The 10,973-nt window shown below is 44.0% G+C and overlaps 2 protein-coding genes across 8 annotated transcripts; one reads left to right on the forward strand and one right to left on the reverse strand.

Moving 5' to 3' along the window:
* The first annotated feature begins 793 nt into the window (after positions 1-793).
* Positions 794-10,216, forward strand: LOC100191231 (uncharacterized). Of its 7 annotated transcripts, none has more exons than XM_020547333.2 (4): positions 794-1,154; positions 1,953-2,141; positions 4,881-5,350; positions 9,443-10,214. In XM_020547333.2, the coding sequence occupies exons 3-4, from the start codon at positions 4,892-4,894 to the stop codon at positions 9,590-9,592; spliced, it is 609 nt and encodes a 202-aa protein (XP_020402922.1). In that variant the 5' UTR covers positions 794-1,154; positions 1,953-2,141; positions 4,881-4,891; the 3' UTR covers positions 9,593-10,214. The 7 variants fall into 7 exon arrangements, with proteins under 7 accessions (XP_020402922.1, XP_020402921.1, XP_008667002.1 ...); XM_020547332.2 differs by having other exon boundaries at positions 806-1,154; positions 1,818-2,141; positions 9,443-10,216; XM_035964456.1 differs by having other exon boundaries at positions 843-1,226; positions 1,818-2,141.
* LOC103646194 (uncharacterized) lies at positions 966-2,025 on the reverse strand. The gene is made up of 2 exons (XM_008670915.4): positions 1,819-2,025; positions 966-1,155 (listed from the first exon to the last, which is right to left on the reverse strand). The coding sequence occupies exons 1-2, from the start codon at positions 2,016-2,018 to the stop codon at positions 966-968; spliced, it is 390 nt and encodes a 129-aa protein (XP_008669137.1). The 5' UTR covers positions 2,019-2,025.
* Positions 10,217-10,973: the final 757 nt, after the last annotated feature.

Below are 10,973 nucleotides of genomic sequence, written 5' to 3' on the forward strand. Positions count from 1 at the left end.
TAGCATACTCATCTCGACAGCTGAAAATCCATGAGAAAAATTATCCCACACACGACCTGGAGTTGGCAGCAGTGGTTCATGCTTTAAAGAAATGGAGACATTACCTGTATGGGCAGAAGTGCGACATCTACACAGATCATAAAAGTCTGAAATACATATTCACCCAGTCAGAATTGAACATGAGACAGCGAAGATGGTTGGAATTGATCAAAGACTACGAAATTGGAGATACATTACCATCCAGGCAAAGCCAATGTTGTTGCAGATGCTCTGAGCAGGAAGAGTCAAGTCAACATGATGGCCACGTACCTGATGTCATATGAGCTGGCCAAGGAGTTCGACAGACGTGGCTTTCGGTCGAAGACAAGCGTGGCTTCCTGTGTACGACTGAACGAGTATGATTCAAGCATAAGCGTGGTTAAATCATATTGCATACAAATATCTGTGAAATTGTTATGACGGAGTACTATGGAGAAGTAAAGTTTGGCATTACGAAAGTAATTTTAAACTGAAATATTGTATTACATCTTTTCCGTAATTGAAAACAAACAAAAAAAATATTTTTTTTTATTTTTTTAAAACGAGCACACAATGCCGAACGTATGAAAACATATAAAATAAAAAAGAAAATGAAGTTGGTTATGTTAGTTATATGGAAATGTATATTTAATGAGTAGAGGGATATATAGGGGAAAATTTAGGAGGAACGGTTGCGGAACGAGTGAATATAGGGGAGAGAATCTTGCTGACGTGACTGCATAGTAACATTTAGGGAGAAAAATTTAGAGGGAACGGTTGCGGATAGTCTTTAGGCACCATTCCGCCAAAGACCCAAAGTGGAAAACGCTCAAACCGGCAAACCCTAATCCCCATCCCCCAGCCGACAGCCGCCGAGCAAACCGGCTCCTCCGGTCGGTCATCCACTCATCCTCATCCCCTGGCCCCTGCCCATCCGATCCGATCGGTCATCCCCTACCCCTACCTGATCGGATCCCCTGCTCTTCCGCCGAGCACCACCAGGCAGCAGGCTGCAGCCGTCGAGCACCAGCAGGAGCACGGCCAGGAGGACGACGCCCGCATCCTGCCTCTTCTCTGCTGCTGGAGCTTCTGCTGCCAGGAGCACGGCCAGAAGGACGACGCCCCTGCTGCTGCCGGTGAGCGGTGATCTGCTGCGCCCCCATCCTGCCTCTTCTCCTCCCTCTCGGCCTCGCCTCGATCTGCTGCTGGTAATGTCCTTTATGAGGTACTACAAGATTAGAAAATAGAAAGGTGTCGACTGTGACTCTTGATAATTGCACCACCAATGATAGTATTATGAGTTCTATGCAAGATAAGTTGCCCCTCTTATCCCTCATGCTAGATGGTAAATTGTTACACATGCGTTGTGTGGCACACATCATTAATCTTATTGTGAAAGATGGAATGACCGTTATGGATAAAGGTATTAAAAAGGTACGCAATAGTGTTGCATTTTGGTGTGCCACGCCAAAAAGACATGAGCGTTCGCACAACTGCTCAAATGAATGTTAAATATGATAAAAGGATAGCTCTAGATTGTAAAACAAGATGGAATTCAACTTATCTTATTGTTGAATTGGGAAGAAATTTGATTAATTATGTTATTCAATTGCTGAAAATTGTTCTTTGTTATATCCGATGGATATCCAATGGATATCCGAAACCCGATGGGCATGGATATGGATATGAATTTCTAACCGCGGGTATAGTCGCGGGCAGATATTATCTATGACCATGGATATGACTGCGGGCGGATATTTTCAATATCCGATCTGAATCCGACCCGTTGCCATCCCTAGTGCGGTCCGCTCGCCGTACCCTTCTTCTGCTTGAGCAGCCTGAGGTCCTGAGCGGCGTGCGGCGCTTCTCCAAATCTCCCCTCCTCTCGACTCACGTTCCTGCGTTCGAAACCCTAATTCCGTCCGAGGCGGCAGCGGCGGACCGGCAGCTCCCCGCTCGGCTTGTATTGGGCGGCTGTCGCGCTGCAGCAGCAGGGGCATCGTCGCGCTCGCACCAACCGAAGACGGCGTCGGCCTCCACGCGGCACCGACGACCGACCCACAGTCCCAAGTCCAACGAGGAGGCCGGAGCGCTGAACAGCCGTCTACATCCTCCTCCCGAAGGTGAGCCCCCATCCCCAGTCCTAATTCACCAGGTACAGGCCGATTAGCATATTATCAGGCCCACACACAACCCATCACCGCTAAACCCTTTCTTTACAACCAACACAGCAGACGATATATCACACACACACCTATGCTTCTGACATCATCCCGTCGCCTGGAGTTTGATTGTCCCATTCAAAAGCATCAGCAAATTTGTTCTTGAGCACATCATAGTCTTCCCAGGTAACTTCATCAGCGAAATGCGACCAAACCACCTTCACTTGGACCACTGGATGGCTGCCCGGGCGCACCAATCTTGTTTCCAGTATATTCACAGGTCTCACATCAGCACCAGAGAGGTCCACTATCTGAGACAAATCTGAGTACACAGGGGTAGAAGAAGGAGTAAAAGCATTGAGTTGCGAAACATGAAACACTGAGTGGATCTGGGATGATGGTGGAAGTTCCAATTTGTAAGCCACCAGTCCAATCTTCTGAAGAATCTTGAAAGGACCAAAAATATTTCAGAGCCAGTTTAGGACATGGCCTGCTGACAACTGTAGTCTGCACATATGGCTGTAGCTTCACCAACACAAACTCACCTACTTGAAATTCCCTTTTAGTCCTGTGTTTGTCAGCCTGCAGTTTCATCCTATTTTGAGCTGAGGCCAATTTTTGCTTGAGCAATTCAGAATAGGACTGCCTTTCAGTAACCCAGTCATTAACCGACTATTCCCCATCACCAGCAACAACAGGTGCAGCAGAAAACACAGGCTCATACCCATATAAAGCCTTAAAAAGTGAACATCCCAAAGATGAGTGGTAAGAAGAGTTGTACCAAAACTCAGCCAAAGGAAGCCATTTCTTCTACAGATTGGGTGAATCAGATATTGCACACCTCAAATACATCTCTAAACACTGATTGACTGTCTCACTCTGACCATCAGACTGAGGGTGATAAACTGTGGTGAGAGCCAGTTTAGTGTTGAGTGAGGAAAATAGAGCCTTCCAAAAACAGCTAGTGAAAACTTTGTCTCTGTCAGAAACCAGTGATCTGGGTGTGCCATGCAGTTTAACCACATTATCCAAAAACACTTGGGCCACCTTTGCTGCAGAGGAAGGATGTTTGAGGGGAGGGGGGGGGGAATGAGCATATTTAGAAAATCTGTCCACCACCACTAGAATAGTGTCAAACCCTTCTGATTTGGGCAGTCCTTCAATAAAACCCATTGTGAGATCTTGCCAGGCACCTTGAGGTATAGGTAAAGGCTGAATAATACCTGGTGGATGAACCCTCTCCACTTTAGCTTGCTGACATACTGCACACTGTTTAATAAAGCACACCACATCAGCCTTCAAACCCTTCCACCAGAATAGCCTTCTCACTCTGTGGTATGTGGCCTGGCCTCCTGAATGACCCCCACAACACTGTTATGTAGGGCATCTATAATTTTTGTTCTCAGATTAGAGTTGCTTGCCACCCAAACCTGATCACCCTTCCTGATCACTCTCTGCTGCAAGGAGAAACCCTTTTCATCTGGACTATGCACTGCTAACTGAGCCAATAGCACTTGTGCTTCTTCATCTGTAACATAAGAATTAATCATCTCTTGATTCCACATAGGCTTCACTTCAACAACTGACTGCAAAGCCATTAGGTGTCCCACTCTGGATAAAGCATCTGCAGCCTGGTTTTGTTTACCCTTCTTATACTCAATTCTGAACTGCAAATCCATCATCTTTGCCATGGCCTTCCTTTGCAGTCAGGGGCGGAGCTACCTAGAAACTAGGGGGTGCACATGCACCCGCGAAAATTTGGAAATATAGTGGTTTGGACCAAATTTTCACCATATATGCACCACCTATAAATTGTTATTATGCACCTTAAAGGTATATGCACCCTCCCCTAATTTACTCTAGCTTCGCCACTGTTTGCAGTTCTGAGTGAAGCACTTGGTTCTCTAGAAAACTCAATGCCTTGTAGTCAGTCCAGTCCTGATTATAAACTCAGCCCTCTGCATATATGTCCTCCACTTGTCCACTGTCATCAACAGAACCAAGAATTCCTTGTCATAAATTGACAGTCCCCTGTTCTTCACACTCAATGCTTTGCTTAAGTAAGCAATAGGTCTATTCTTTTGCATCAGAACAGCCCCAATGCCATCTTCACAAGCATCTGTCTCTACTACAAAGCTCTCATCAAAATTAGGTAAAGCCAACACTGGAGTGGACATCATAACCTTCTTCAACACCTGAAATGCATTCTCAGCTTGGTCTGTCCACTGAAATCCCTTATGCTGCAACAGATTGGTCAAAGGCTTTGCAATAATGCCATACCCTTTAACAAACCTTCTATAATACCCAGTCAGACCAAGAAATCCCCTCAACTCAGAAATAGAAGTAGGAGATGGCCACTTCTCCATGGCAATAGTCTTGGATGGATCAGTAGCTACACCATTTTGAGAGATCACATGCCCCAGATAAAGTTGGATTATTATTGTCTAGGTACACCTTGCGCCCCTGCCAAAAAAATTCCTAGGCTGCCACCTAATGACCAACATACAAGAGAAACAGATTTGCCATATTGAAGATACAAAAATATATTGTATGTTTGTCACATTTCAACTTTAAAACCTTTTTTTTGTTGCTTTTGTACACTGTTCTCCTGAATTCCTTATCTATGCTGGCCACTTCTTGCATGTAATGTTTATAGACTGGAGTAACCAAGTGTTGTACCTTATTCTTATTATTGCACAGGTTGCTCTTCTATGGAGACTTCCAAAGAACAGGCTTCCAAGGACTATGCTGGTTTCGAGAAGAAAGTTAAGAGGACAATATATATTGACCACCTTTCTCCTCAAGTAAAGGAATCGGCCATCAAAGCTGCTCTTGCACAATGTGCAAATGTTGTCCATGTGGAGTTCATCGTCAATTACACGATCCCATATAAAGATATTGCTTCTGCTGCATTGGTGGAATTGGATGATGACGTGCAGGCTAAGGCTGCTGTAGAATTGATGAATGATTTCCCGTTCATAATTGGGGGAATGCCAAGGCCTGTAAAAGCTATCCATGCCAAGGCTGAGATGTTTCGTGATCGCCCTCCTTGCCCTGGCCTTCGAAAAGATTTCTGCTGGGTAAAACAAGGAGATAAGGACTATGAAGCGATGCAGAAATTGAAAAACCTTGCAAAGAGGCAGGAATCTGAGAACATGGCCCTCATACAGGTAAATGTTTAGTTGTTATGCGACTGGTCCGGGAGAACTGTCTTTGTGCCTACCCTTTGTCAGTGTATAGTTGACGATGTGTTGTTTGCTCTTTTGTGTTGTATTTCCCTCCATCCTGGATTATAAGACGTGTTTTCTAGACACATTGCTTTTACTGTGTACCTAGACATAGGGTGTACATATAGCTAAGTGCATAGCAAAAGCTATGTATCTATAAAAGACAAAACAGCTTATAATTTGGAATGTAGGGAGTACATTCGGTTAGCATAAAAATGTTGATTTTACTGGCTGCTATGCTGTTTCATGGCTAGACGTTTTTCATGCTGTTATCATAAGAGACAGGCTGTTTCATGGCTAGACGTGTATATATAAAAGACGTGTTTTCTAGGGCATTTTGTTGAAAGTGTGCAAAATTCATATTGGATAGCCAAGTTGTCAGGAGTGCTACTTGATTACTGGGTAATCAACTGTAATGAAGATGTAATCTGTGAGTTGGGCCTATTGTGGCCATATTTCTAGTGGGCTGTATTAGCCTAGTGTTGTACTATAAATACTGGACAAATACTAGAGAATAGACAGAAAAGAAAGATAGAAAGTATTCCACCATACCTGTTGAACGCATCTGGAAGTTGTTCTTCCTTCTGTCACAACAGCCACCGATGGTACAACAAGTATCTGTATCTCAGTTGCACAAATGGGAGAAAGGAAATGAGGTGTGGGCCTTTGTGTTGGTAGAAGCTAATGTGGACCAACAATCACACCTACAACATGCAGATGTTCAGTGTGTATTGATGGAATTTGCAGAATTGTTCACAATTCCAAATCAGCTACCTCCATCCAGAGTATATGATCACTATATTCCGCTAGTGCCAGGAGCTGTACCTGTGAACTCCAAACCTTATAGATATTCTCCTGTCCATAAAGATGAGATAGAGAGGCAGGTGAATGCTTTATTAGAAGCTGGTTTGATTACTCCAAGTGTGAGTCCCTTTGCCTCTCCAGTGCTTTTGGTTAAGAAGAAAGATGGATCTTGGAGATTTTGTGTCGACTACAGGAAACTTAATGACATGACTGTCAAAAATAGATTTCCTATGCCACTAGTTGAAGAGATTCTAGATGAGTTATCAGGCACACAATTCTTTACCAGTCTTGATCTTACAGCTGGGTATCATCAGATTCGAATGGGTGAGACAGATGAGTTCAAGACAACATTTAAAACCCATCAAGGTCATTACCAATTTAGAGTCATGCCTTTTGGTCTCACTAATGCGCCTGCAACTTTTCAGTGTGCTATGAACTCAATTTTAGCACCCTTTCTTCGTAAATTTGTCCTGGTATTCATTGATGATATATTGATCTATAGTGCATCTTGGGTTGATCATTTACAACATCTGAGACTGGTGTTTGAGAAGCTGAAGGAACACAAGTTTTTTTTAAAGAAATCGAAGTGTGTTTTTGGGCAGGTGGAGTTGTTGTATTTGGGGCATATTATTTCTCAGAAGGGAGTATCCACCGATCCTTCTAAAACTGAGGTCATGAAGAAGTGGCCTACACCTACCAGTGTGACTGAGTTGAGAGGTTTTTTGGGGTTAACAGGATATTATAGGAGATTTGTGCAGCATTATGGAATCATTGCTAAACCTCTCACCAACCTTCTCAAACATAAGGCATTTCACTGGAGTCAAGGTGCGGAAACATCTTTCCAGCAGTTGAAACAAGCTATGTGTGAGACACCAGTGCTAGCTTTGCCTAATTTTGAAGAAGTATTTGTGGTAGAAACTGATGCCTGCATGGATGGGATTGGGGCAGTTTTAATGCAAAGAAACAGACCCATTGCATTTCTTAGCAAAGCTCTAAGTGAGAAAAATCGGATGCTATCCATTTATGACAAGGAATTCTTGGCCCTTTTAATGGCAGTGCAAAGGTGGCGTCAATATCTTCAGAGAGCTGAATTTGTGATCCGAACAGATCACAAGGCATTGAGTTTTCTAAATGAACAAGTATTGCAGTCGGATTTGCAAAAGAAGGCCATGGCAAGATTAATGGGACTGCAATATAAAATTGTCTATAAGCAAGGTAAAGAGAATATTGCTGCTGATGCTTTGTCTAGAGTTGGGCATTTGATGGCACTGCAGACCTTGACTGAAGTGAAGCCTTTGTGGGTACAAGAGGTGCTTAACTCTTATGTGACTGATGATGAAGCTCAAAGATTATTAGCTGAGTTAGTCCTTCATAGTCCCAATGAACAAGGGTTTTCAGTGCAGAAAGGTGTGATTAGAAAAGGGAACCAGATTTGGGTTGCTCAGAACTCAGCTCTCAGAACAAAGATTATTGCTGCACTACATGACAGTATAGTCGGAGGCCATTCTGGCAGCTTAGCAACCTATCACAGGGTGAAGAGGTTGTTTTGGTGGAAAGGGTTGAAAACTGATGTCAAATTGTTTGTGCAACAGTGTTTAGTATGTCAACATGCTAAATCTGAAAGAGTTCTTTCACCAGGGTTGCTACAACCTTTACCTATTCCTCAGGGTGCATGGCAAGATTTGACTATGGACTTCATTGAAGGCCTTCCAAAGTCGGAAGGGTGTGATACTATTATGGTGGTGGTTGATAGATACTCTAAGTATGCACACTTCTTTGCTTTGAGACACCCTTTCTCGGCAGCAACTGTGGCACAAGTGTTTTTGGATAATGTGGTGAAACTTCATGGAACTCCTAAGTCATTGGTTTCAGACAGGGATAAGATTTTTACTAGCCATTTTTGGAAGTCTTTATTTCAAGCTTTGGACACCAAGTTGGCTCTGACCACTGCTTACCATCCTCAGTCTGATGGCCAATCAGAAAGGGTTAATCAGTGTCTGGAAATGTACTTAAGGTGTGCCATTCATGACTGTCCTGCTAAGTGGAAAAGATGGCTTCCATTAGCAGAATTCTGGTACAATTCATCCTATCACACTGCTCTTGGATGTTCTCCTTTTAAGGTGTTATATGGGTATGATCCAGTGTTTGCTGCAGCACCAGTATTGTCTGAGGCAAAGGATCAATCAGTCCAGGAATTGTTGATGGAAAGACAACAGTGTTCAGAAATATTGAAGTCTCGGTTAGCAGCAGCACAAAATCGAATGAAAATTCAAGCTGACAAGAGAAGATCTGATCGAGTGTTTCAAGAAGGGGAATTGGTCTTGCTCAAATTGCAACCTTATGTACAAAGTTCAGTGGTTAATCGTCCTTGCCCTAAACTAGCCTATAAGTACTTTGGGCCATTCAAGGTGTTGAAGAAGATTGGTTCAGTGGCATATTATTTGGAACTGCCTGAGAATTCTTTGGTACATCCGGTATTCCATGTTTCACAGTTGAAAGCTTTCGCACCAAATGCAGCTCCTGTGTTTTCGGATCTATCTCAGTTGGTGGATCTGTCTCAAGTGGAGGTCAAGCCTTTGTACATTGTGGATCGTCGTATGGTGAGGAAAGGGAGCCATGCTGTGGTTCAAATTCGCGTGGTGTGGTCTCATTTACCAGAAGATGCAGCTACTTGGGAAGACTATGAGGTGATGAAGAAGCGTTTCCCAGATGCACTTGATTGGGGACAATCAAACTCTAGCGAGGGGGGTAATGTCAGGAGTGCTACTTGATTACTGGGTAATCAACTGTAATGAAGATGTAATCTGTGAGTTGGGCCTATTGTGGCCATATTTCTAGTGGGCTGTATTAGCCTAGTGTTGTACTATAAATACTGGACAAATACTAGAGAATAGACAAAAAAGAAAGATAGAAAGTATTCCACCATACCTGTTGAACGCATCTGGAAGTTGTTCTTCCTTTTGGCAACAGCTCACGACGGTGGCTTGCGTTCCACCGTCCCTGGGTTGTGACACAAGTGCATTTATCGTAGTTTAGATTTACCAATACTGGAGGCCTGTCTCTTATGATAACTGTACACACTTGTGTCTGGCCAAGTACTGCATTTGTGCTTAAGCTATATTATCGATTGTTATGGGGGTGTTCATGTTGTTACTTTGATGTTTCACTGAGAATGTTATATCATACATGACAATGCTTATCTGGAGCTGTTTTTATTATTTTTCTGCCCAGAAAATCTTGAAAGATGAGAAGGAACTGGCGACTCGGCAGCAGGAGGTGCTTGATGGAAACTGCAAGAAGTACGACATGCTGGAAGCTCTAGTGCAGAAGGGAGACATCACTAACCTTGCTCAACAATACGGAGTGAACTTGAACGACTGATGAGTCATTCGTGTCTTTTTCCCCCTTCCCCTTGGAGCGATGGCGCAACTGGTGTGATGATGATGGAATAGGATAGCATGCCATAGTTTTGGTCCGGTATCTGGACCCTCCCTCTGGTGTAAAGACTATCCCAACTTAGGCTTGGGCTTTTCAGCCTTCTTTGGCTCTCCAAAAAATCTAAATTAGCTGGCTCTGAGCCTCTGACTTTCTGATCGATCCAAGCTAGCTGGCTAGCTACAGGTTGTGTATATGAATCTTGCAGGGGTGCTGACGACGTTGCAGGAAGGGTGTAGTGGCCCAAGGAAGAAGAGCAGCGGCAGAGGAGGAGGCCGACCACGACGACAAGGAGCATGAGTCGGTGGTGGGGTCGGTGGGATTCTTCTCCAACCTGGAAGAACTGCTGGTGTTCAACCCCAGGGCCATTCTGTCCTGCTTTGTTGTCGTCCACAAGGCCTAGCTTGAGCTGAACTAGTAGTAGTGTATGGCTACATGTAAGGATGTAATATGGTTTGAAAAATATTCGTCCGGATCCGGATTCGAAGATGGTGAACAATGATTTGGATGGAATTTTTGGATATCCGAATTTTTTTGGATATTGAATCACACGAGAAATCACTTTAAGTATATAAGTTTCAACATAAGCAATATTTTATTTTATTTATTTTATCATTTCCACGTGGAGATTTGAGGTTATATTCTTATCGAATGTTTATTAGTTTTGGTAGCTTATTTGTATTTTGATGATTTTATGCAAAATAAATTAATAATATGCATATAAGGTATCATAATTAGGGGTATCTAGATTACACCTCTGAAACACGCTTAACCCCAACACCACCATCAAAGACACGTTCCCCGAGGCATGGGACTGCAAATCATGTTTTTTGAACGAGGCCCTTCCTAGGGGTCACCATAGCTCCGCTTCGTCTGAGCCTGCCCTCGGACAAGGTGTGTTTTCGGAAGAAACCTCGTCCCGGTCGAGGTTCTCTCTGCTTAGATCCGTTGTCTCCGCCTCACCCAAGCCCGTCTCGGGCGAGGAAGACAACCTCGAGGCGGGACTCAGCCGAGGTCTGTAGGAGACAAGGTCATTCATTGCGCACACCTACCCCACGCTGAGTTGCAGGTGAACAGGAACAACAAGACTGCGGTCTTGTCAAACTTCACCAACTACGATGACGCATGCAGCCACTGTTCTCGCACGCCATGTGCCAACTCTCGATGGGACGTACAATATGACAAGAGTGTAGGTTAGCCCTTGGGGCACAAACTCTACCTTGCCCGAAGTGAACCTCAGCCTCAGAACATACAAAGCCTCGCCCGAGCCCGGCCTCAGCTACCTGCTCCCCGCGAATCCCACGGGAGGCCACTCTTTTGACTGTAA

This window comes from Zea mays, chromosome 2 (genome assembly GCF_902167145.1).
Source record: "Zea mays cultivar B73 chromosome 2, Zm-B73-REFERENCE-NAM-5.0, whole genome shotgun sequence".
In the NCBI taxonomy this organism is placed as follows: Eukaryota; Viridiplantae; Streptophyta; class Magnoliopsida; order Poales; family Poaceae; genus Zea; species Zea mays.

Coding starts and splice junctions, on each gene's coding strand:
- LOC103646194 (XM_008670915.4), bottom strand. CDS start 2,018: ATGCCCCTGCTGCTGCAGCGCGACAGCCGCCCAATACAAGCCGAGCGG. Junction 1,156..1,818: donor GGGTACGGCGAGCGGACCGC/ACTAGGGATGGC, acceptor GATCACCGCTCA/CCGGCAGCAGCAGGGGCGTC.
- LOC100191231 (XM_020547333.2), top strand. CDS start 4,892: ATGGAGACTTCCAAAGAACAGGCTTCCAAGGACTATGCTGGTTTCGAG. Junction 5,351..9,442: donor AGAACATGGCCCTCATACAG/GTAAATGTTTAG, acceptor TTTTCTGCCCAG/AAAATCTTGAAAGATGAGAA.